The sequence below is a fragment of the Suricata suricatta genome, chromosome 2, assembly GCF_006229205.1.
Source record: "Suricata suricatta isolate VVHF042 chromosome 2, meerkat_22Aug2017_6uvM2_HiC, whole genome shotgun sequence".
Lineage (NCBI taxonomy): Eukaryota > Metazoa > Chordata > Mammalia > Carnivora > Herpestidae > Suricata > Suricata suricatta.
In genome coordinates, this window is record NC_043701.1 from 152243450 (window position 1) to 152271354 (window position 27905).

General features: G+C 40.9%; 1 protein-coding gene across 1 annotated transcript; it reads right to left on the minus strand.

Moving 5' to 3' along the window:
• Positions 1–16312: 16312 nt before the first annotated feature.
• PPP1R3C (protein phosphatase 1 regulatory subunit 3C) lies at positions 16313–20998 on the minus strand. Its single transcript, XM_029932221.1, has 2 exons — positions 20763–20998; positions 16313–18766 (listed from the first exon to the last, which is right to left on the minus strand). The coding sequence occupies exons 1-2, from the start codon at positions 20774–20776 to the stop codon at positions 17827–17829; spliced, it is 954 nt and encodes a 317-aa protein (XP_029788081.1). The 5' UTR covers positions 20777–20998; the 3' UTR covers positions 16313–17826.
• Between the last annotated feature and the right edge of the window lie 6907 nt (positions 20999–27905).

The window sequence follows — 27905 nt, forward strand, 5'->3', positions numbered from 1 at the left end:
CTGGCCGTGAGAATCATCTGGAGACCTTTAAAAAGGCTGGTGCCTGGGCCTCAACCCAATTGATCTAGAACCTCTGTTGGAAAGGCCTAGGCATCTACGTTTGTAAAGCTCCGGGGGTGATTCTCGTATGTCAGCAGGTTGAAATACACTTTGGTAGATTTCCACCTTTGGCTCCTTACCTGCATTGTCTGCTGGTATTTCTGGGATGCTAACGTATTACAACTGAATATTCTCTGGGGCTCAGAGTGGCGGGGGGGAGTATAGGAAAGCAGGACAATGCCGGTCCTCTCACTGAAAGGCAATTTTTTAAAAACAGAAATAGAAAATAATTTCCACTTAAGGGGAACAAAATAATTACATATGGCATAACATACTTTTTAGCAGCTTTTAGTAGTTAAGAAAATATGAACATGTTTTATTTATTCATATATTAATATATTTATTCATATATTGCTTTATTATAAAAGCAGTTGTTTTCAGATATAGTACAGTAAGTCCAAATGAGTAACTTCTTGATTCTGACATGTAATTAGTGACAGAATAGTTTTGGGTAAATATAAGTAAATTCTATCAAAAGTCCATCCTTGCAATGTACTAATGGTCATTAAAAAGGCAAAAGGTATAAGGATCTGTCTTCTTGTGAAGCTAGAAGACATCTTTGCACAGATGGGACTAGAGGCATTTATTCAACAGAAATGTGTTGAGTCTCACCTGGTGCCAGGCACTGCCCCGGGCCTGCGTGTGGGCCTGCGTGTGGGCCTGCGTGTGAACCCGTGTCATCCTCCCACCTCCCGTCCTTCCACCGCCCATCCTACGAGCTGGTTATTCATATCCTGTGCTTCTCATTGAATCACCCATTTGACAACATTTTGATCTTTTTCTTGGTCTCAGTGTTTTGGATCACATTGTTATTGAATGTTCTGTAGTTGTTCAAGAGTTCTTATATACAATTCAACCAATTTGATATTTCTTAAAACTTATAAATGTCTCATTAATTATGTAAAGGAAGAATTCCCAAAGGCAGTTACAACCAGTTATAGTCTACCAGCCTTAATCCATAAGCAAACTTAATTTTGTCACCATCGCTAGACATGCGACCTGAATTTAGCGGAAAGTACAAATGTATTTCACATAAACATAGACCAGCAGCTCATTTACCTGCATCTGGGAAACAAATTCTTCCTCATTCAGGACTTTTCCAAAAACTTTCAGCACTAAAACTTAAATTTAACCACTTAGACCAGGAATCCCAGTGACAGCCTCGGGCTTATTCAGCTGACACATACGTTTCCATTGGCACCAACAGTATTTTTTTCTTTTTTTGAATGTCCGTGTCATTGGGTGGACCACACCTTCAATTGTGTTCACCTGATCCATTTCACTTAGTTGCATTACCTACTGGCTCTTGAAGGCATTTGAATTTATTACCCCTTATAAAAATGGAAATCTTCCTGAAAAGTGTTATGTCCTTGCCAGTCTCCTTAAACAGAATATGTGGAATACAACTTAATCTTCTCTTAATAATTCAAGGTTATCATTGTGAAACTTAGTGATAATACCATGCAGAAATGCCCTTGTGGATTATGTAGGTGTTTGGACACTCAGTAGTCCTAGGCTGCTATGCTTCTTGAGTTTTTTAAACAGATTTATGTTGTCTCTTTCTATCTTATTATTAACCATTTCGTTTCATTGCTGCCAGTGTGACTGCTGCCCCCCCCCACGCACACACAAATGCAGAAACACACATAACTCTTTTGACACACTCAAACACTTCCTAACACTTGAGTGTTCTATGGGCTAAGAGACAAGAAGATAATTTAATTAGAATTGTGTGCAATGGAATAGTAAATAGGTTCTGAATTATGAAGTCCTTAAGGACGATGCCTCTTTATAACAAATAAACTTTTGTACAAGTTCTTCATTAACCATTTTATTTAGGTATCTTCATTATTCAATTACAGGCTCTTAAGAAAAAGGTTGATGAGTACATGATGTCTTTCTAATGAAAGACTTAGCAATTGAAATTCTGAGAATTGGATTTCCCACGAAGAACCACTCACTCTCTCACTCACTAAGCCAAATAAAAAGCATGCCCACTGACCTTCAGTTCTTGGTCATCACTGCCAACTTCAGACTAAAACAACTAGAAACCAACAGCTATAGATGCTGCACTCTTCCTGGAGTTTAGTCGGAGGCCTCGAGAGCATGTGCATGCCCAGCACTATCATATGAGTCATCCATGTCAGCAGCAAACCATTTGTCCTTAACTGGACAACTGTGGCCATGCTGGCCCAGCCGAGAGCATTTTCTCATTCTGCATTCAGGCCACAGAGCAGCTCACACAGAGAGACTGGGCCTGCCTCGCTCTCCTCGCGTCCTGTCAGGCCCACTGCCCAGCCAGCCCAGGTTTTTGTCACTCCTCACCTCAAGTGACCATCCCATGGAATTTCTGCTGCTTATCTCTCCCTGAGCCATCCTGGTCAGACTTTCTAACCCTCTGCTCTCATTGCATTGCTTCTAGGGAAAGCCAAACTTTGATCTATCTTCCTATTGGCTAGAGGGAAAAAAAGTCTGCTTTCTCCAATCCCCATCATTCACTTGCATTTACCTTACTGCAGCCTCCAGCCTTATAGCCAATCACATTTATCTCTTTTCTTTCCTACCACAGGATAGTCATTGCCACTTCCTGCCTTTGCCCTTGCTCTTGTGCCCTCCTAGAACACCATCTCTTTTCCTGTCTGTCCAGATCCACTCATCTGTGTCTCTACTCAAGAATCCATTCCCAACTTCTCTGCTCCTCCAGAGCTGCTCCTTCCATCTAATTCCTTACAGCTCCCAGTGTTATAAGCCTTCCTTTTCTTTCAGCTGTCCTTGGCATAGACCCTGGAGTAGAGCAGAGATCTTGCCTAAAACCTCTTTGGTAGCTTCTGCCCAGTCTCCATCCCTTTAAATACTAACATGTTCAAAAAACACAGCTGACCTGGTAGATGAAGACGACTCTAAGAGGAGCTAGGTTTCTATTTGGAGAAACTGCAGTATCTCTCCCACAATGATACATTGCTCTTCCGGTTTTATGTCGAAAGTGTGGGTGGGCTAGGTTCCCAGATAACTAGCAAAGAAAGGGAAAGTCAGCCTTCTCCCCTCCTCCCACCACCCACACTTGCCAGACAGTATTTAAAATGCACTTCAGTATGGTCAGTCTTTTCATTTGAAAAGGAAACAAGTCCTGATGTTCTGTTTCTCTCATTTCATTAAGGACAGAGGTCATCCCCGGAAGGGGAAGGGTAGTTTCCAAGAGAGGACTTGGAGGGAATGGAGGTGGGGTAGGGGAACTCTCTCATCCCCTCTTTTAGCCTGCTTCACCCTTTGAAGAGAACAAGCCCAGCTTTCATACTGAATTATTTTCAGTGTGGTCTCTGCCAGGACTCGGCTCTCCCTGACTGAGGCAATACCCAGAAGGATTGAGTGATAGTTCAAGGTCGGACAAGGTGTCCAGACAGAACCAGCCAGAGAAGGTGGCACTAAGACAGCTGGGAGATAAGGGAGTGGAGAAGAAGAGAAGGGAGACGTGAAAGACAGAATGTTTGTGTTAAATGCAAGTCTGGGGAAAATGGAACCTGGGAATTTCTCTCCCTCTCCCCCCACCCTGTGCACCATTTCTGTCTGTCTGTCTGTCTGTCTATTTCTCTCTCTCTCTCTCTCTCTCTCTCTCTCTCACACACACACACACACACACACACACACACACACACTCCTACACAGAAACACATTCTTCCCTTTCCCTCCCCTTCTCTAGCTCCCTAAGGCATTTCTATAAATAAATAAGACAGGAGCCTACCAGTGCCCTGTTATTAATTCTTGCAGTATTCTGGCTGTGAGTGTAAAAATCCTCACATTGTTCCTTTCTTCATGGTCTGCAGAGACTTTTCTGACATGTAATCTTCATGTGATTCCTACTTCCCACACCTTAAGGGTCTTGTAAGCCCCTCCTCACCAGTCCCATATGCAGAATGATAGGCACCCCACACCCGCACTCTCAGTTCTTTGCCTTGAAACTCTATGCTTCAGGTCCTGCTGCTCAAAATAAATCACCTGTGGTTCAGGTCACATTTCTCTTGAAACACTTTTTTTCACATCCCTATAATCAGAGCTGCCATTGAGTAAACAATTTACTCTGTTCTAGGCACATGCTAAATGCCTTACATATATTATCTCATTTCAATTCCACAACAATCCTGAGTTGTCGATATGATGGGGGCATTTTGTAAATGAAGGAAGGTAAGCTCTGATGTTCTGTTTCGTAACTGCAGTCCTAGGTGGACAGCATGGATACTAAGTTTTGAACCCAAGCCTGTAGGACTGTAACACAGATGTTTTCAGCCCCTGCTGCAGATCCTCTTAATAAGAAAGAGGTCTTCAGTATCTAATATTCCAGAGCATCTACTGAGAGATCTAGTCAGATATCTGGAATGCCAGGATTAATACCCAGTGAAACTTCCCCATGCCTGCAGTGACATCTTTCACTTTTCACTTCAGTGAATGTTTATTATGCTGGACACTGTCTTAGGCATTATGGACAGAGCAGTAAGTAAAACAGGTCCTGCCTTCATAGAACTTATAGTCTAGATAGGAGAAGAAGGTCCATAAGTGAACTTACGATTAAATACATACCAGTTCACTAAGAAGTTCCAAATCAACAGAGTAAACATGACATAGTTTTAATTTTTTCAGATGCTATTCTCAACTGTGCTGTCAAGTGATCTCCCTCCCTATTTGTTCCCCTTAAAATATCTCAGACAGATTCTATTACTTCCTGTCATTTTCAGTTATTGAAATTTAGTCCAGGCAAGCTTAAACTCTCATATCTGACCCAAAGCCCATTGCCCTCCCAGAGGACATTGCGGCTGAGGGGCCCCTTAGCTCTGTCTCCCTACTTTCAAGCCCTTGGCACCTGTAGCCCACCTCACAGACCCTTGTTGCTGGAGGGTTGTTGTCCCTCATCCGGAGGCTGACCATCTTGGCTGGGGCCACTACTTCCTCAGTGTCCTTTGGACCCCCGGGAAGTCCAAGCTTTCTGCCATGCCAAGCCATGGGAGAGATCCTGTCCTGTTGCCATCCTTTCTTTAGCCCTGCTTTCTCCCTTCAAACTTTCCCCCCTGGGACAAAAATAGAGTGCAAACAGTAGTACTGCTGCCCAAGCAGATGTCCAGCCAGGAAATATGACACTAGTCATCCCCAAAGCACAGCTCCAGCTCTGGCTTAGAGGAAGGAGGATGTACCCCTTTCCCTCACCAGGAGCTCTGTTCCTCCCACAGGCTGATTCTGAGGAGCAAACCCAGCTGCCTTCTCCAACTCAGCCTCCTCCACGCACTCCTGGACTGGGGGCAGGCTGAGGTGTTAGGGCCAGCTCTGCACTTCAATGATGGAAGACTGGTCGCGAGCTCTCTTAGAAACATGGGCTGCTTAGCACCTGCCATGTCACCTTTGGGCCTTAGCAGCCATTCCAAGTCAACAGGAAAGGTCTCACTCAACATCGTGTTTCAGGTAAAACTACAATTGTGAGACACGATGAAGGGAAAGAACACCTATGAGAGGAAGTTTTCATGCACTGGAATCAGACTTCTTGGGTTCAGATCCCAGCTCTGCCCCTTACTGTGTGCCCTTAGGTAGGTTACTTAACCTCACTATGCCTCAGCTTTCATCTGTGTAAAATAGTAATAACAGTATCCACTTTAAAAAACTAAATAAGAAAACGTAAGTAATACTTTTAACATGATACCTGGCACATTAATAAATGCTCAAAAAATCTTAGTTCTGGAAGGACATGGATTAAGGTGTCCAGGAACTTCACAGGCACTCAACAATGTTTGATGACATAGTTAATTAAGTAGAGTATCTGGGACTGCCTCTCTGAGATTGGGTAGTCAGAGAAGACCACTCTGAGGAGGCGACATTAAAGCTTTGACATGAAGGATGAGGGGGATATCAGCCAAAGAGCAGAGGGAAGGCAAAAGGAGCAATGGCATTAGTTACATTGTCCTCCTGATGATAAAATGTCTTCCAAGTCGTTTAGGCAGGTTGTACCTGTGTCACATTACATAGTAGACCTAAAAAATGTGCCTTGAACATTTTAGTACAGTGTGTAAATGCAGTTATAAGATGCAAATTTCCTTGAGGACAACGGTTGTAACGCCTGGGAGCTAAGATTCGCGAAATGCCTCTGTCCCTATCACAGTTACTCAGAAAACACAGTGAAGAGTGCCATCATTCTCTCTGCTGGTGTGCTAGTCCAGAGTCTTCTGGAAACCCCCAGCTTCTCCAGGACACAGTCCTTATCTACAAAGGACTCAGAAACCAAAACTTTTTACTTTCTATGCAGTACCACCCCAGGATAGGTCCCTGCTCCCCACCCAAGGCAAGTCTATAAAACTTAAAGAAACTGGCCTCAATCCACTGCCCCGATGACCTCTCTGTGGCCCCCTGTAACTGACAGCAGACTGCCTCCACCCTCCTTCTAAAACATTGGAGGGCAGTTAAGCTAGACAGCGAACCAGGGTAAGGAAGGGTATTGGGGCAAAGACAGAGGGAAAGATATGACCAGTTTTGCCCTGGCACAGAGAACACCAGCTGAGAGTTCTCTCTGCAGTGGGCATGCACAAAAAGAGCGTGAATGAAGATGGACAAAAGGATGCTGATAATCTTCAGGGAACTAAATGGCTGAGTGGGAAAGAGGAAGAAGAGTTAAAGCCTACCAAGATTCATGGGCCCCAAGGCAAGAATGCCAAGGGAGGCCCCAGCCCAGCCAGTCCCCTCTGTCCCCCACCCTGACTTGATCCTGCATCCCCTTACTCTTTTTTTTTTAATGTTTACTTATTCATTTTGAGAGATCGAGAGAGCATGCATGCATTCACAGGAGCAGGGCAGGGAAGAGAGAGGGAGAGTGAGAATCCCAAACAGGCTGCACACATCAGTGCAGATCCTGAAACAGGGTGTCTCATGAACCGTGAGATCATGACCTGAGCTGAAATCAAGAGTCAGTGCTTTTTGATACTACATTAAAGCAATCTACATATTCAATACAATCCCTATCAAAATAACACTAACATTCTTCACAGAGCTAGAACAAACAATCCTAAAATTTGTATGGAACCAGAAAAAAAACATGAATAACCAAAGCAATCCTGAAAAAGAAAACCAAGGCTGGAGGCATCACAATTACAGACTTCAAGATTCATTACAAAGCTGTAATCATCAGACAGTATGGTACTAGCACAAAAACAAACACATAGATCAATGGAACAGAATAGAGAACCCAGAAATTGACCCACAAATGTATGGCCAACTAATACTTGACAAAGCAGGAAAGAAAACCCAATAGCATAAAGATAGCCTCTTTAGCAAATAGTGTTGGGGAAACTGGACAGCAACATGCACAAGAATGAACCCGGACCACTTTCTTATACCATACACAAAAAGAAACTCAAAATGGATGAAAGACCTAAATGTAAGATAGGAAGCCATCAAAATCTGAGGGGAGAAAGCAGGCAAAATCCCCTTTGACCTCAGCCGCACAACTTCTTACTCAACATGTCTCCTGAGGCAAGGGAAACAAAAGCGAAAATGAACTATTGGAACCTCATCAAGATAAAAAGCTTCCACACAGCAAAGGGAACAATCAGCAAAACTAAAAGGTAACTGACAGAATGGGAGAAGATATTTGCAAATGACATATCAGAAAAATTTTAGTATCCAAAATCTATAAAGAGCTTGCCAAACTCAACACCCAAAAAACAAATAACCCAGTGAAGAAATGGGCAACAGACATGAATAGACAGTTTTCTAGAGAAGACATCCAAATGGCTAAAAGACACGTGAAAAAAATGCTCAACATCACTTATCATCAAGAAAATACAAATCAAAACCACACTGAGATGCCACCTCACACCTGTCAGGATGGCTAACATTAACAACTCAGACAACAACAGATGTTGGCGAGGATGTGGAGAAGGTGGAACCCTTTTGTATTACTGGTGGGAATGCAAACTGGTGCAGCCACTCTGGAAAACAGTATGGAGGGTCCTCAAAAAATTAAAAATAGAACTTCCCTACAACCCAGCAGTTTCTCTACCAGGTATATATCCAAAAGATACAAAAATGCTTATCCAAAGGGCACATATACCTCACTGTTTATATATAGCAGCACTATCAACAATAGCCAAAGTATAGAAAGAACCCAAACATCCATCAACCGATAATTGGATAAAGAAGTTGTGGCATACAACTTGTGGGGAAGAGCACTGGGTGCTATATGGAAACTAACTTGACAGTAAACTATAAAAGTAAAATAAAATAAATAAAATAAAATAAACCATGCTGTGTTAGTAATAGTCCTATACCTTTCTAGGATAGAATATTCCTGGGATCACTCTTTTGCATGGATGCTTTTTATGTTAAATGTAACAAATAAAGAAAATATATGCATTTCTTTAAAAAGAAAAGTGGTATACACACACACAAACACACACATATGCACACAGTAGAATATTACTCAGCAATCAAAAAGAATGAAATTTTGCCATTTGCAACAACATAGATGGAACTAAAATGTACTATGCTAAGCAAAATTAGTCAGAGAAAGATAAATATCATATGACTTCATTCATTATGTGGAATTTAAGATACAAAACAGATGAGCATAAGGGAAGGGAAGAAAAAATAATATAAAAACAGGGAGGGGACAAAACCTAAGAGACTCTTAAATACAGGGAACAAAGAGGGTTGGAGGGGTTTGGGATGGGGGATGGGCTAAATGGGCAAGGGGCGTTAGGGAAGACCCTTGTTGGGATGAGCACTGGGTGTTTGTATAGAGGATGAATCATTGGATTCTACTCCTAAAATCATTACTGCATTATATGCTAACTAACTTGGATATAAATTTAAATAAATAAATAGAGTCGGACACTTAACCACCTGAGCCACCCGGCCGCCCACTGAACCTTCTCACTCTTATGCAGTGGACACGCCAGCCCACACATCCAGACCTTGTCCATGTGAATTTTTCCACCACCTCTCAGGACCAAGGGTACAGCTACAGCTGGTGTAGTCCACCTTCAGTTGGACACTCTCAAAGCAGAGACAGGCGCAATCCCTGGAAGTGGGCTCAGTTGAAGAAGTAGGGGTTCAGGGGTACCATGAGCACAGTCTAGAAGGAGATAATACATGGGCTCTAGGTCGTGGGACATCATTTTCCCATGTCCCAAGCTAAAACAAAGGTGTCATTTTCTCCTATGCCTGCTCCACCTTTCCTAATACCCTGTTTATCTCTGTCTGAGCTCCCTTGGCTAAAATTTAATAAAATTTATATATAATAAAGCATGTTAAATTTAATATTAACTACATTGTTGATTTATTATTTAATACGCTATTAATTTTAAATATATATTAAATATAAATTTGATATTAAACATATTAACATAAAGTGTATATGTATATATGTAAAGACAAAACCTGTTTGTGATGAGAGACCAGACTTTGGAAGTCTGGACTTTGGAAAAACAAAAAGAACATTTCAAGGCATTCAATGGCATTTCAAGTAGATACTTCCAACAAAAAGCTCTAAGATCCAAAAACAATTTTATGACAATAACAGTTATCATTTAAATGTGCACATATATTATATGTTGTTTACTACCAGGGTGGTTGCTTTGGGGATTTGTTTCCATTTTCTTAAAGTTTCCAGCTAAGAACTTTGGTAGAAACTAAATCAAGATTCTGGCCTATGTTAGCTTTGATCCCACATGACCTAAACAGTCAGAGCTGGAGTGTCAGCTTCCACAATGCAAAGAGTATATCATAAATCCAGAAAAATCAACATAGGAATAAATAGTTTATAGACTATTAACTAGGGTATATCCAAAGATTAATTTTGAAAGTTACCTCATCCAACAGTGACATACCTGGACATTTGAATCTGTGTGTATCTCTGGTTATAGCCATTTTTAGTTACTTTGAATCTGGTCAGCATTATAAATGGCTAGGACAAAATATTTGCTGGAGGAGGCACCTGGGTGGTTCAGTCATTTAAACATCTGACTCTTGATTTCTGCTCAGGTCACAATTTCATGGTTCATGAGATTGAGCCCTGTGTCAGACTCTGTGTTGACAGCATGGAGCTCGCTTGGGATTATCTGTCTCCCCCTCTCTCTCTGCCTCTCTCTCTTTCTCTCAAAATAAATGAATAAACATTAAAAATATATATTTGCTGGAGGACTAGTTATAAGCATGTGACTCACCAGCTCCTCTGACTCAGTGGACCATACCTGTCATGAACTGTTCATACTTAGATCCACTAACAGAGCATTAGTGGGGCAAAGGGGCTGTGCAAACCTGTACCAGCAAATAGCCAGAAGCCCCCACTGGCTATCTTTATGACTGTATCCTTTTGTGATGCATAGCATCTATACCTTTTGTTGCTATAATGGCAAGTTTGGGGCACAGGTGTGGCCTGATTATTCTTTCTAAGCACGCTGAAAATAGATGATGATATAATCCAGTTGGAACTGATCCCAAGATGGGACGGTGCCTTTCTGCACCCACATTTGACATACTCTTAGTGTAGATAAATAAGGGCTGGAAGACTGTGCTAGGATTCAGAAAGGCAGGGTGGTGTATAATTATAGGTGGTAGGACCAGCAAGGGGCTTTCGCTCCACTTAGAATGTTAACAGAGGGTATTTGCCATGTTAAATAGGATTGCCCTTTCTGTCATCTAGAACGCACTTAAGGAAGAAAGTGTTAGCTTCGGGTGTAAGCACCAAGAAGTTAGAGAATAGAATAGGTCCTGAATAAAAATACCTAAGGATATAGCTTCTATTTTTACTAACGCAGCAGCAATGAGAACACAAAGGAAACTTCTGCTCAGCTTGATGCAGTCTGGCACCTGGAAAGAAGGTTAGGAAAAACACATAAACATGGGACCTTGTCATGAATTCAAACCACGTCCTAAAATCTGGTAGTACAATGGTTTCAAAACCCAGATGTTTTAAGACAGTTTATCATTCTTAAAGGTTACATAGGAAAGAGATCATCCCTACTCAAAAAAACACTGAAAAGAAAATAAAAGTTCTATATAGAATCCAAATGGGAAAATTTCTACTGTGCTCAAAAGTACCAATAAAATCTTAATTTTTTTATTATAATGTATTATTTACGTGTGAGATATATATAACATATATGTAAGAATTTTGCTTAAAGAAGAAAGTGTTAATAATATTTTTAAATATTCTTTGAACCCATCCCCAATTCCCTCCATCTTCCCCTCCCACCCAGAAGTAACCACTATGCATATTCAGAAATGTGTGGGGTTTTGAACCTTGTGTAAATGAATCATACTGTATGTATTCTCTGTAACCTACTTTTTGCTCAGCTTTGTGTGTGGGAGATTCATTTGTATTGGTAGGATTAGCTGCCATTCATTTTTACTTATGCTTTGTATTCCATCGAAATAACAGGATTTATTTATCCAAGCTGTTGTCAGTGGACATTTGTGTTGGTTTCGGTTTTCGCTTTTACAAATAGTTATATTATGTCCTGATATACTGCACCCAGGAGTTTCTGTGCAGGATATTCACATAGAAGTGGAATTGCTATGCACCTTCACCTCTGCAATGCCAGATTGTCTTCCAAGTGGCCATACCGTTTATACATTCACCAGGAGGGTTCTGAGACCCACACTTGTTGACAGATGTTTTAACTTGTGCCATTCAGATGGATATGAAATAGTGTCCTCTCTGTAGTTTTCATTTGCATTTCCCTGTTTATTAATGAAGTAGAGAATCTTTTCATATGTTTATTGCCTTTCATGTTTCCTCTTCTGTGAAATATCTATTCAGGTCTTTCTGCCTGTTTTCTATAGGATTTTTTTATTAAGTATCAAAGTTCCTTACATATTCTGGATACTAATTCTTTGTCTGTTATAGCTTCTACCAGTTTGTAGCTAATCTTTTCACTTTTTTTATTTTGTCTTTGTTTTAAAAAAAATTCTGAATTTTCATGTGGTTAGATTTATCAGTTTTCTCCTTGTGGTTTGTGTTCCTTTATCTTAGAAATCCTTTCCAGTTCCAAAGTCCCAAAAGCCTTCTATATTTTCTTCAAAAAGTCTTCCCTTCCCTCCTAATTATATAAGCCCCCCGAAGTGCTTTCAGAGCATCTGAGCTGAGCCCTACAGCTTGTAGGCAGGTCCTGGTTTCCTGCTTGTACGAGTGGAAACCCATTTGTTCCAGTGTCAGCTGTTGTGAAGTCCGTTCTCTTCCCTCTTAGTCCATTCCCAGCTCTGTCACAAGCCGAACCTTCATCTATATATGGGCTGATTTCTGGGAGTTCTATCTTGTTCTACTGGAAATTTGTCCATCCCTGAGCTTACACCCCCTTGTATCAGTCGCTATAATTTTATAAGACATGTTGATATTTGCTAGACCAAGTCCCCCTCTCCCCCCCTGCCCCCACCATTTTCAGGAACTTCTGGACTCTTCCTAGGATTCTTTCTACTTCCACACACATTTTAGAAACAATTTATCAAGTTCCCTTAAAAAAAAAAAAAAAGAATTTTATTTATTTATTTATTTTATTTATTTATTCCAAAGAGTTTTTTTTTATCATATTGCTATTGTAAAATATTCCCTTTTTTTCAAAAACTGCCTTTTCTGTTTATTGCATGTACATAGATAGATATTCAGTTCACTTTTGGGTGTTGATCCTTGTATTAGTTATCTCTTGCTGAATAACAAACTACCCCAAACTTAGTGACTTGAAACCACAAACATTTACGGGCTCCTGGTTGGCTCAGTGGGTAGAGCATTGAACTCTTGATTTCAGCTCAAGTCATAATCTCCCAGTTCATGAGTTTGGCCCCATATGGGGCTCTGCCTTGACAGTGTGGAGCCTGTTTGGTATTCTCTCCCTCCCTTTCTCTCCCTCTCTCTGCCCCTATCCATCTCTGTCTCTCTCTCAAAATAAATAGTTTGTTTAAACGCACAAACATTTATTATCTCATAGTCTCTTCAAGTCAAAAATTCAGAAGCAACTTAGCTGGGCAGTTTGGCTTAAGTTCTTTCATTAGGTTGTAATCAAAACGTCAGCCAGGAGTGCAGTCCTCTGAAAGCTTGACTGAGACTGGAGGACCCATTTTCAAGCTTAGTAACATGGCTCTTATTAAGTCTTCAGTTCCTCACCACATGGGCGACCCCAAAAGGGCTACTCATGACAAGGCAACTGGCTTTCCCTAGTGCAAGTGAATCTCAGAGAGGGAGAGCAAAAGAGAGCAAGCAAGATGTGTATTTTATAACCTAGTCTTGGAAGTGACATGCTATAATTTCTACACTATTCTTTTGATTACACAGAGCAACTCTGGTAGACAGCATGGGAGGAGACTGCTCAGGGTGTGCATCTCAGAAGGTTGGCATCATTGGGGCCATTTTGTAAGCTGTTACAATTTATATCCAAAAACCTTGCAAATTCTCGTATTTATTCTAAAGTGTAGTAGTAGATTCTTAAGGATTTTCTATGTAGGCAAATATACTTTCTGTAAATAATATAAATTTTCTTTGTTCCCTACCAGTCCTATTTTTATCTCTTTCTTGCTTTACTTCACTGGCTCAAATTTCCAGCACAGTACTTAAGAGAGGTAGTGGTAGAGGACATTGTCTTAAAAGGAGTTTCAACATTTACCATAATATGATGTTTGCAGGTTTTGTTTTTATTTTTGTAGGTATCCTTTAAAGTTTATTTCTTTATTTTGAGAGAGAAGGATGCACACACACAAGAAGGGGGGAACAGAGAAAGCGGGGTGGAGAGAGAATCCCAAGCAGGTTCCACACTGTCAGCACAGAGCCCAAAATATGGCACAATCCCATGAACCATGAGATCATCATGATCTGAGCCAAAATCAAGAGTTGGACACTCAACCAACTGAGCTACCAGGTGCCCCAGATGGTCTAATATTAAACCAATCTTTCATTCAAAGAATAAACCCCCTTGATCATAATACATTATTTTTATACATCTTATTCATTTTAATAATTTATCAATTTTTGTATCTGTCAATAAATAAGATTCATTTACAATTGTCCTTTCCTATAGTGTCCCCACCAAGTTTCAGTGTTAAGTTTATGCTAAGTCATTAACAGGCTGAGGAATGTTATCTCTTTTTTATATACTCTAGAATATTTTATATAAGATTAGAAATATTCGATCCTTCAATGTTTGATACAATTTACCTGCAAAAATGTCTGGGCCAGGTATTTTGTTTGTGAGTAGATTGTAAGCCACCAATTTTTTTTTTAATTTTTAATGTTTATTTTTGAGAGAGTGTGTGTGTATGTGCATGCACACATGAACAGGGGAGGGGCAGAGAGAGAGGGAGACGCAGAATCCAAAGCAGGCTCCTGGCTCTGAGCTGTCAGCACAGAGCCCCGTGCAGGGCTTGAACTCACGAACTATGAGATCATGACCTGAGATGAAGTCAGATGCTTAACCAACTAAGCTATCCAGGCCCTCTTAAGACACCAGTTTTAAATTACAAATCTTAAATGTTTATAGGACTACTCAGGTTTTCTATTTCTTCTTGAAATAATTTTGATACAACACATTTTTTTTAGAAATTCTCCACTTTAAGTTTTCAGAGTTATTAACATAAAGTTGTTCATAATGCACTATTATTTATGATTTACCTATAATTATGGTATTTTTAATTCCCTTTTTTTAGCTTTCTTACTTTTCATCCATCTTGTCAGAGATCTGTCTTTTTATTGCTTTGTTTACAAACTCATATTTGATGAAAATTCTTTGGGGCTTAGGTTAAAGGCACACTTTTACAAAGAGTACTTGTGTTGCTTCTACTAACCACCTGTGGGTACTGCAACCAGGGGCCATTTTAAATAAATTTTTCATTTGAGGTTTTCATAATACAAGGAATGTGAATTCAGATTCCACATCCATGTGAGGCCAGATCGTGGTTATGAATTTTAAGAGGAGTTTTTTCCTTCTACCCAGCGGTATAGGCATCACTCCTAGTTGAATTTCTTTGTAAGAAGGGTTGTGTTATTTTCTTGGTAAAGTTGTATCCTTTCTTGTCCCAGGCATGCTATCTATTCACCATGACCATCTCCCACCTTAATGGACACCTCCATTCCTGTCCCCTTAGCTGTCATTGATGTTAAAAACTAATGCTGGTCACTAGGGGATTAAAAAGTGACTTCAGGACAGGTGCCAGCTTCCATATATATTTACTGTCTGGAGTCCGGCTTTTGCTTTTTATTTAAGGGACAGAGTAAGCCTTTAAGTCCACCCTTTATTCCCAGCTCATCAGTGCTTTTAAAATATTATATTAAAATATAATTTTTAAAGTCTCTGCATCATTTTAGGTGTTTTGTAGTGGAAGAGTTTTGTGGGGAATAATCTAGACTTTATTTTTTACATCTTAAAGGCCATACTCATCTGGATCATGTCGTACAGGGTTTAATTTTGAGGGTGCTGGGAAGCACTTTCTTAGGTATTAGAACAAACCTAAAACTCTTCCAAAGGTTAGAGGTGAAATATCTTCCTATCCAGACTAAGATCCTGGTTATAGACACTGTACTTCAAACCAATACACCTGCAGCCGGGTACAGCCTGCAGGCCTATAGTTTACGACTTCTGATGAAAAAGATGCTATAAAATTTGTTCTTCATAGTTGGACCTTCTCCATAGGTTGGCCATATGTTTCACCTTAAGTTTAAGATAGCCCATGCAGAAGTCTTTTCTGGGATTTTACACATGAACTAGAACTACAGCTAAGTTTCATAGACCTCCTGCCTCTCACTGCAAGGAGCCTCTCCTCTCAGTCCAGAACCCATGCCCACTGTGCCCTCTGAGCAGCTCCAAGCTTTGCCCCTTCAGGAAGGTGCAGGGCTGATGAGGTAGAAGCCACTCCATCTCTTCCCACACGATCTCCTCCCCCATTGTAAAGCTGAGAAGCAGCCCCCAAGAGAACTCTGACCCAGCAGAGTGTGTGTGATGAGCAGTAAGAACAAAAGGGGACAGTCAAGGGAACAGTCACGGTGGCTGAAGTCAGTGCACCTGGACCCTAGCCCTAGTGACCAGGTGGTAGGAAGTGACTTCACTATGGAGACTGGAACCATGTGAATACCCTCAAGTGAGTCCAATTCCCAATCTGAACTATCTTTTCTCAGTTGTTCTTACACAAAACGGGAGAATCTAGGTTGATGGTTTCTTATTTGACTAAGCTGTGACTTTGGGAAAGAAAACATACTCAGATCTTGTATCAAACACTTTTATTCTTCAAATGAGTTCACAATGGATAGCTATATAGGAGAGTGAAATATTTAGAGTAGAAAAATTGTGGGTACTAGCCAAACCTCAAATACTGTCACAGTAGAGCTATTCCAATAGTACTTTTCCAGCATGGCGGATCACACGTGTTACAATTAACTGCATTGTCTGAATACCTCTCAATGGATGCGCAGGATGACAGAAGCAAACATTCAAGGACTCCTGTTGTTAGGGTCTTACAGAATGGATTTATGCACACCCCAAACAAGTACATTACAACACACCCAAACAATTCACATCCATTAAAAAAAATTATTTTACTTCAAAGAAAGTGGTAGAAAGACTTAAAATAACATGACAAATATAGGCAAGAAATACACTGCTACTTGTATATGCAAGGTACAGGATTCTTGAATTGAGAATCAGTGTCAGTCCTCATTTCCAACATCACATTGAAAAAGTGTGGCAGAAAAATGAGTCACCTTCAATATGAAGGACGTGAGTTGTGTACACTGACTACACTCCCAAAGATATAACAGTATTGCAAAAGGGATGCCAGTATACAGAGTGGACCTTCTTATAAAGTCAAACACTCAAGAGTTATCAGATGACCCTTCAGATATTTGGAAACAACACAATATTCCAGCTTCATCAAGGCACTTGCAAAGAGCTATCCTTGACATGACAGAATCCCCACAAGGCATTAACCATTGATGATGGTGTCGGGTTTTGGTTAGGCAGCATTTTGGACTGAGAATCTGAGCATGATGCCTTGATCACAAACCAGATCACTTACAAACAGGACTGCAAAGCCAGATTTGCTTCAACTTTCCCCAAATCATGCTTTCTCATAAATCATGGTTGAAAAGAAAGGTTTCATTTAAAATCTTGATTCTCCCGAGTTATAATTCATTCACCTTTCCCCAATACCACCCAACACCCCTGACGTTTGTTTGGTTTTTCTCCACAAGAAGACATAAGATGGAATCTCTCCTCCGCCTCTACAAATGATTTCCTTAGGAGAGAACTGTAAAACCAACTTAAAAATACAAAGTAACCTTACATTTTCTCACCAACAGCGAAATACCAGACCTTCTGCTCTCCCTCTGACGAGCTGCAGAGCCCTTTGTGCGCACTTTTTAGACATTCCTCATACCATTAACACAGCTTCCCATCACCATCAGCTGTCCTTTCTCAACCTTTCCTTGCCCAACATGAAAGCTAGTGAATTTAGAGGGAAGGAGAGAGGGCATTGGAACCGTATTGGTTTTACAATAGGGTTCCAAGCTGTTACTTGATCCTCCAAAGCAAAATTGGGCAGTATCATCGTAGAGACCCCAACACTAAATTCTCAAGTGGCTATCTTTTTGTAGCCAGGTCTCAGAAGCTCAAAACTAAACCTACTGAAGGAAAGTAGCAAAGACTTCCTAATATTGAGCAATATAGACCTAGAATTACATGGGAAATATGCCAGGTCAAAGCCAGTCACCAGGTTACTTAATCACCGGTAAGAGGCCAAGTTCTCCATTCTCCCCCAGCTCTGCCATTCTGGGAAGAGCCCACTGGCCAGCCTCGGACTGCCAAAGATGGAGGACTCGGACTCGGTCTTGGGGGGCACCTGGTGGAATGCACAGTCCTGAGACGCCATCTGTGTCTGCACTCCATCGGGTTTCCATTGCACATGGACAATTCTATAATTCTGCCCTTCGTTGTTGTCCCAGAAGACCTGCCCATTAGCATGGTAAGAAATACAGAACTCAATTTTCTCCTCAGTTGGAATGATGGAGGGTAAGTCAATGGCAAATGAGAAGGTGTCACTGTCTGAGCCACCGTACACATTTTTCATGTAGACACAGTCCACATCGGTGTAGCTTTTCCAGGTATCAAAAGTGATACGAATCTGAACCTTCTTCTCAAAGCTAATGTTTTTCACTTTCACGGTTCCAGCCACTGTTCGCTCCTGCAAAGAGCAGTTCTCCAGACAGACAAAATTCTTCTGAAAGTGGTTCCGAAAACTTAAGTAATCAGATGAAGGCTGGGGAAAATCTAAAATCAAATTCTTCTCCTCGTGGAGTTTTAAGCCAGAGGAGATATCATTAAGGTCCAAGAGATCAAACTGAAGATCCCACCCTGGTTCCTCTGGGAGGTCCGAGAAGACGTGAATGGCGGTGAGAGAGAGCCCCTTGGAGTCAGCAAACACAACCCGCTTCTTGGCTTGCTCGTGTGAACGCTTCCACTCATTCTGTGATTTGGCTTCCTGTTTTATATTGAGACACGGTTTCAGAGGCTTTAATTTGTTCACAAAATTTCTTCGTTGGAGGTCATCATAAGGGCCCAGGAAACTCTTCAGGGGTGGCGAATGAGCCAAGCAGAGCCTCATGGCCACATCCACTGGCATGACTGAACTTGTCAAAGGCCGCGGATCTAAAACCTGGATCATTCTGGAATACAGAAAGAAGAGGGATTATCACCTGGATCTGGAATGCTTTTCCCCTGGTCTCAAATATATATGTACTATTTTTATATTGACTAAATCATACAAGTACAGTAAATATCAGAGATGTGCGATCATATGTAGTAAAAGAAAACAGTATTAGATGGATCAGATTTGCATCCCATGTTTGGCCATACCCTTGACTGACTACAATGCCATGGGTTAACTGCTTAAAACACTTGAGGGTCTCAGTATTCCCATCTGAGAAATAACAGGGCTGGGCGTGACAATCTCTAACACAGCTCTAAGAACCATTTGCTCTGTTCTGACCCAGTGGGTCTCAAACCTGTCTAGTCACAATGGCCTAGAGAGTTGGTTTTCTTTCCTTTTCTTTCATGTCAGCTCCTGGGACTTAACAGCTACTGAGGCAGAATCCATCCACAGGAAGGATAGAGATTCTTAAAGCTTCCCAGGTGATTCTAATGACCAGAGAGGTTCCAGAACCATGGTTCCAGACTCTGCTCCCTCTGGCTGCTCTGCTGATTTTGCTTTTAAATTGATTACACTTCTTTGGACAGGTAATCCCCTTGAAAAGAATAAAATAGCAATAAATTTCTCATGGAACAGTTTTGAAAGTGAGAAGGCTGGAAAGAATGAAGTCAGAGGATTATCTATGTACTTCATCATGTTCTTCCTCATTTTTCACAAATAATCAACTGAAATGCAAGTCAGCAATTCATGCACTTAAAGAAGTGCATATCACATATCTATATTCACATCATCTATATTTCATATAGAGAGACAAATCCACATTTAAGTGGAAAAAGCTGATTACCAAAAATTGAACTGTTTTTAATATATATATGAACTTATAAAAAACTTAATAGGAAATACACCAAAGAGTTACTTATCTCTGGGCAGTAGGATCATTGGTGATCTATTTTCGTCTTTGTACTTTTTTGGTATTTTCTAGTGTTTGGCAACAGATATTTATAACTAGCAAGATAATAAAGCTATTTAAAATTTTAAACATAACTATGCTCAGCAGTATTAAATTAAGAAGTGCCCATCAAGTTTTTTCCTGGCTCTTAGTCCTCCATACGTATTGCCAAGCTTATGGATTCCCCCCTCTCCTCTCCTTACAGATAGGACGCCTGTGTCTACTGTACAGGACATTCCTCAATCTGGCTTCAGTAACTCTTCACAGCAGCTCTAAGCACATAGGCAAACAGTCATTAACACAAAACGGATAATAAAAGAACATTCACAGAATTTATTAGTTCTGGGATTTTTCTGGAAGGCCTACAAACTTACAACAAACAAATCTAAGCTATATTTGTGAGTCTAATAATAGTTAACAGGCAGGATTTTTAGAGAAGTCTTCTGCTAAGTGAGTTATGTCTGGAGGAGTTATTTAAAGTAGTTTTGTGGAAGGTTTTTGTCTTGAGGTTTTGTTTTGTATTTTCACTTTTTGCACTTATAGAGAGACAGTTTTTAGGATTTGGCAATTTCCCTGGAATTTTAAGTTCTGGTCAAGAGTTAAAAACTCATCATTTGCTCAAACTCCACAAGGCCGAGTTTACTATGGCAACCCATGAAGAGAAAGATGGAGAAGGACGAATGAATGCAAAACATCTTACTGCAGTTTTCTCCCCAGGCTCAGCTACCCAACCAACAATGTCAAGGTGCTGTTCCCACAAGCTGCCCCGGTGCTTGGGACTCTCGTGCGGGATCAAGAGATAACAGTCGGAATCCAAAAGGGAATCAGAACTAAAGCTGACTCACGTTAAGAGTTTCTGTTTTGGGATGCTTACTACCAAACCGAGCTCTGCCTAAGAAGCACAGAGCACATCGGAACCAGATCCAACTCAGCCTTCAGCCAGCTAGCCATCCTCCGAGGTCTCCGTCCGTTAGCAGTGATGCCCTAAAGACCACGCAGCCCAACCTCCCTGTAGCTGTGCGCTCCCCTCCGCTCCGGGGCGGGGAGTCTGCAGTGAACCTACCTGGTGCAGCTCATTAGGCAGAGAAGCGGCGGCGGATCGTGAAAGCCGGCTCTCCGCTGCCTGCACAAGTTCGGACCCCGCTCCCCAGCGGTGACAGTTCGGGCTGTAGCTCCAACCGATTGCGGCGGCGGCGCGGGAGTGGCGGCTTATCTGCTCCGGACCACGTGAACCGGTCCCTCGCGCCAATCACCGGGCCGCTGGCCCCGCGCCGCGACCAACCAGCACCCGGCTGGGGCGCGAGCCCTCGCCCGGGGAACGTGACCGCAGAGGCGCGCAGGGGAGTGCTCGGGGACTCGGCCAGCAGCCGGGCCCAGCCCCGTAATGCGAACCCCGGGCGAGGGGCGTAGAGGCCGCACCGGGAAGCACGCAGCGGGCGCTAGCCAGGGAGGAGAGCAGCAAACCTCACCCGCGCTGGGCGCCGGCTCGGCGGGACTGCAGGGAAGGGGAAGCCTTTCTCGTCTTTAGGCGTCTGTACACAGTTAAACCCGAGCCTGGAGAGTTGTGGCTCCTTCCAAATGTATATAATATTCGAAGTGTTTATACTGTTCACTGCTTAGTGCATCCACTCATTTTCTCCCTCACCTTTAGCCAAAGCAATCAGAGGTTGGCTAAATATTTTTTTTTTTATTAGGGAAAATGCAAAAATTCACCACAGAGTGGACTAAGGCTGCTAGGAATTACCAACTTCTCTAAACAAATGTTGTTAATAAAGCACACATCTATTAATAATAGACGCTTAGAATGGTGGCATGCCATTTAATTAAAAGACACTTTGTATTTGGATCTATTCTTCAGTTTTTCTCCCTGGAAGAGAAAACTAAAGCCAGATATGAAATGGTCTTTTTTACTCCTGCGGCCAGTCAGCCACAGAGCCAGTGTTCAATCCAAATCCCTCAACTGAGTTCTGACGTCCTTTGGCAGTGAGGTGGAAACCGAAATGTTAAAATATCACCCTGTAAATTTAATGACACTCCCAAACCAGTTGCTTTGTTTAGTTTGGGGAGTTTTTAGACCATCAGTTACAACCATAAAATTAAATTTCTAAGTCGAGTATAAATTATTTTTATAAAACCCACATCCTAGCCCTCTTCTATTAACTTCTATATCCACTAGTCAATTAAAATGTACAAAATGTACAATGTAAAATGTAAAAAAAAAAAATCCCTGTGTCTTTTAAATTACTGTCAAACACTGGAATTGTTAAAATATTTACTAGAGTAAAGAGAAAGACATACTTGCTAAGTATCACCCCGGAAGGTACTGAAAGCTTGGGTTTGAATTTAAGAAGGAAACATCTAGCCCCTCGTCCTCACCAAAACCAACTGAAGGTGCCATAGTCTTTGGGTTTGACACTTACAAGTTACATGAATCTCGGCAAGTTCCAGCCTCAAATTCCTCATGGTTCAAGTAGAGATAGTGAAATTGTTCCAAAGATTACATAAGACTGTGCTGATAAGAAAACTCAGCACAGCGTCCAGCACGTCTCTCTGTTTAGTTTTCATTCCATTGCCATGGGTAGCCAGTGCCTCAGCTGTTTTACTAATCAATAGCTCCTGCTTGTTGGGCCTGTACTGTGTTCCAGACACTCGTGTTAAGTGATTTATGTGTCTTAGCTATTTATTTCCCAGAACAACCCTAAATGGTATGTTATTAATCCCATTTGAGAGATAAGAAAACTGAGGCACTGAGAGGTCAAGAAATCTGCCCAGGATCTCATAAATAGAGCTGGGATTAGAACCTGGCTGGTGCCATGGCAACAGTCACTGCACCATAGTGACTTCCTTTAATTACCCATCACCAGTGAGAATGATGGGAGTGAAAGGTGCCTTAGGTATCTCTGTCTTCAAAGTCTTTTCTTCATTTTTTTCCCCAAAGTCTCCCCCACCCCACCCCCAACTGAGAGGAAGAATCTGAAACTCAGAGAAGCTGAGCTGCTTGCCAGGACTGGTTAGGTCAGAGCCCAAAGAGGAGCATTGGGCAGAGTTTGTGCCTCTACTCATGATCACACATTGAACTAAAAAAGTGGGTGTTGCCAGTTAAGGTTATGGAGAAATATAAAATGATAAGACTGTATTGTGATCCCATTTTCAGGGAAAAGGTGCATAACGTAGAAAATAGAGTATGTTCTACCCAAATGTTAACAGTGCTTATTTTTGGATGGTCAAATTATGAGTAGTTAAAATTTTCTTTGTCATTTTGCTTCTTTGTATTTAAAATTTTTTCTACAATGAACAGGGACTTTTTCTGTAACCAAGAAATCATTTTTAAGGGGCCTTAAAACTTCTACATTCAACGAACCTGTATAGTCTACCTACTAGGTACCAAGAACTGTGTTGGAGGCTTTCACATTCTTACGCATTTACTCACACAGTCCTTTAGAGTCTGTGCTTGTTCCCATTCATGCTGCCTTCTCTCCTGCCCCCTGGTGCTGGCTCCTGCCTTCAAAGCCATCTCCTGAATTCCTTAAAATAGAAATCAGGAAAACAGGCTCTCTCCAAAGAGGAGTTGACACTGAATAAGCCTCTAAACTGGGTTCATCTCACATCCCACTTTTCAAACCTCCCTGTAAGAGAACAATCTGGGTGCAGGTGTGAAGGTGCAATTGTTGTTACCGGCGGTCACAGTGGTTAAAGAAACGGGTTAAAATGGTTAAAGGAAGTGCAAGACACCACCTCAGACATGTGCAGTATCACAGGAGAGATGAAGAAGGAGAAGAAGGGACCAGAATGTGTATGGTGACTGCAGGGAGAGTAATTGGCTAGAAGTGAACACTAGCCAGAGGGGACATTGTGGGAAGGGTCTAAGGAAAGAGAACCTTAACTGTTAAAATAAAAAGAAAATCTCCTAGACTACCTTGAAGAAAATTAGAAATGTGAGTACAAAACAATGAAATGAGCAAAGAATGAAATAACCATCTAACTGTAAAGGAGAAATCGTTCCTTGCGTTGATGGTGACATCTCCAGATTGCTTCCGGTTCTCCATATCCATGGGTGAAGAAAACATGTCAAAAAGGACCTATGGGGGGAAAAACCTTTAAGTCACCACTGAAGAGCATTTTGAATATGAATATTATGGAAGGTGGGCGAGGGGATGAGTTGTGCTGGGGAAAGATAGGAACTGGCCAAAATGTACTAAGTAGAAAATGTCAGCATAAGAAACCTCAAAATGAGAAGGAATATTCTGGAAAAAAAAAAAAAACAACAATAATGACATACTAGCCCTAGTAGCTAAAAATGTTTTGTAAATTTAGTGTTTTTTTAAATTTGGTATTGGTGTATGAATGAGGAATCTGGTCAAAATAGGGGTGCTGAGTGGCTTAGTCGGTTGAGCGTCTGACTCTTGATTTCAGCTGGGGTCATGATCTCACCGTTTGTGGGTTTGAGCCATGGATTGGGCTTTGTACTGGCAATGTGGGTCCTGCTTGGGATTCTCTTTTTCTCCCTCTCTCCCCTCTCTCTCTACCCCTCATGTGCTCACTCTTGCTCTCTCTCTCTCTCAGAAATAAATAAATAAACTTAAAAAAAAAGAAAGTGATCAATATAAAGGGCATCCAAATCAGAAAGGAAGAAATAAAACTGTCCCTATTTGCAGATGACATGATAGTATATGTAGAAAGCCCCCAAAGACTTCACCAAAAACACTGTTAGAACAAATAAATTAATCCAGTAAAGTTGCAGGGTACAAAATCAATATGCAAAAATCTGTTGCATTTCTGCACAATAACAATAAACTAACAATAATAAACTATCAGAAAGAGAAATTAAGAAAGCAATCCCATTTATAATTATATCAAAATGAATAAGATACCTAAGAATAACTTTATCCAGAGAGATGAAAGAGCAGTACAATGAAAACTACAAGACACTAAAGAAATTGAATATGACACCCAAAAATGGAAAGGTATTCCATGCTCATGGATTGGAAGAATTAATTTTGGTAAAATGTTCATACTACCCAAAGCAACCTACAGATTCAATACAACCCCTATCAAAATTCCAGTGGCATTTTTCACAGAAATAGGACAATCCTAAAATTAGTGTTGAACGACAAAAAAACAGCAAATACCCAAAGTAATCTTGAGAAAGAACAGAAGTGGAGGCATCATACTTCCTGATTTCAAACTACATTACAATATAGTAATCAAAACAGTATGGTACTGGCATAAAAACAGGCACATGGATCAGTGAAACAGAATAGAGAGACGAGAAATTACTCTACATATGTATGGTCAATTAATTTATGACAAAGAAGCCAAGAATACACATTGGGGAAAGGACAGTGTCTACAATAAATGGTGTTGGGAAAACTGGACAGCTACATCTAAAAAGCTAAACCAGACCAGCTTATTACACCATGTACAAAAATTAACTCAAAATGGATTAAAGATTTGACTGTAAGACCTGAAACCATAAAACTTCTAGAAGAAAACACAGTAAGCCTCTTAACATCTTGGAAACAATTTTTGGTTTTGGATTTGACACCAAAAGCAAAGGCAACAAAGCAAAAAATAAACAAGTGAAACTACACTGAACTAAAAAGATTCTGCACATCAAAGAAAATGAATGAAATGAAATGAAAAGGCAGCCCACCTAATGAAAGAAAACATTTGCAAATATGATGTATATCTGCTAATGGGTTAATATTCAAAATATATACAGAACTCATACAACTCAATAATAAAAAACAAAACAACAGCAAAAAAAAAAAAACACAACAACTCTAAAAAATGGGCTGAGAATCCAAATAGACATTTTTTCAAAGACATAGGAACGGCCAAAAAGTACGCAAAAAGGTGCTCAACATCATCAGGGAAATGCAAATCAAAACCACAGTGAGATGTCAGCTGACACCTGCTGGGGTTGGGAAGGTGAACAGGTGCAGGCACTATGGAAAATAGTGTGGAAGTCCCTCAAAAAATTAAAAGTAGAACTACCATATAATTTGGCAATTCTGTTTCCAAGTATTTACCTAAAAAAATGAAAACACTAACTCAGAAAGATATCTGCACCCTCATGTTCATTGCAGCAGCATTCACAATAGCCAAGATAAGGGAACAACCAAAGTGCAGATGAATAAAGATGGATAAATTATTTCACACACATACACATATATATATACCACAGCAGGATATTATTCAGCCATAACAGTAATGAAATCCTTTCGTCTGTGGCAACATGGATGGACCTCAAGGGTGTTATGTTAAGTGAAATAAGTCAGTAAGTCAGACAGAAAAAGACAAATACTGGATGATCTTATTTATATGTGGGGGAAAAAAAAGAGCTCATAGATTCAAAGAACAAATTGGTGATTACCAAAGGTGAGGAGTGGGGGGGTGGGAGAAGTAGGTGAAGGTGGTCAAAAGGTACAAGCTTCCAGTTATAAAAATAAGTCATGGGGATGTAATATACAGCATGGTAACTATAGTTAATAATACTATATTGTATATTTGAAAGTTGCTGAAAGTAAATCTTGGAAGTTCTCATCAGAAGGAAAAAAATTGTAACTGTTTGGTGATGGATATTAACTAGACTTACTGTGGTCACTTTATAATATAAACAAATATCAATTCATTATATTGTACACTAGAAACTAATATAATGTTTATGTCAATTATGCCAAAATAAAAAATATTAAAAGTAAATAAGTAATCATTTGGCACATGGAAAGAAGAATCAGATCAGCGAGATTAAAGAGTCCATAAATGGACCTACTTAACATATGAGAATTTAATATATGTTACAGGTGGGCATGTCTAATAAAAGGAGAGGAAGAATTGATTGTTCAGTAATTGGCCAGCAAGCTGCCCAATTTGGGGAGGTGAGGGGCGGGGGGGGAATGGAAGGATGTGTACAAGGAATTGTTTTTAGTCGATGCCCATATGAAGGGGACTTCACGGTAACACGCACAAATAAGACAGCTCCCAAGGGAGTTCTGCAAGGAGACTACCAGCCTCATTCAACTTGCTCTGGGCACTGTCATTTTTGCGACTTGGAGAATTTTTTCTTTAACTCAAGGCTTGTAGAATGCACTGGGGCAAGGCCTGAATCTACTCAGTAAGAGAGAACTGATACAGCATATACTCCTAAATTCTGTTCTTCTCTATCTCCACTTTCTCCTTTCTAAAAAGCCAGAGCGGTGCCTGGGTGGGCATCTGACTCTTGATTTTGACACACGTCATGATCTCAACGGTTCATGAGATTGAGCTCAACGTGGGGATCTGTGCTGACAATTCCAAGCTAGCTTGGGATTGTCTCTCTCCCTCTCTCTCTGCCCTTCCCCCATGCACATGAATGCTCTCTTACTCTCTCAAATAAACAAACACTTTTTAAAATTTTTAAAAAATGAGCTGGATGAGTCCCTTTGTGGACAAGGCTGACAGGGTTCATCTGTGCTGGGCGGGTCTGATGCTCTATGCGTGCTCTCATTGCTCTCTCTGGGTTGGGGTGTGCAACTTCAGTTTCAGTCCCACATTTTGCTAAATCTTAGCATTCTGAATCATTGTGACTCTGCATTCTGATCTTTGCTGCAAACTCAGAAAGCCCATGGGATGCAGCAGTTCTCTGCCTCACCACAATTTATTCACCAGGCTCATTTTGTTTAGAGACAGATATTTTTCTGCTCTGTCATCTAGTGTCTGGATTCAGCTATGAACTGTGGTTTTTGGAGTTTTAAAGTTCCTTTAGCAGAAGAAATCCCTGAAAAACAGATCCCTGATTTATAACCTACCACAATACTTCCTTTCTTGTAAGATAAAATTAAACATCTCTTCCCATCCACTCCCCAACACACACCCAAACACATCACATCACCCCACCCCACCCCACCCCACCCCCACTCTGGATATAACTCTTCATGACTGCTAGCTCCAAGAGATACTCAAAATTCTTTATACCCCTTTTAAAATGTTTTAAATGTTTTTATTTATTTGAGGTGGGAGGGACAGAGAAAGAGGGAGACACAGAATCCAAAGCAGGCTCCAGGGTCTGAGCTGCCAGCACAGAGACCAATGCTGGGCTCAAACCCATGAACCATGAAATCATGACCTGAGCCAGTCAGACGCTTAATCAACTGAGCCTCCCAGGCACCCCTATATATACCCTTTTTTAACTAGAATGCTGTATCATCTCCCTTACCCAGGTAGA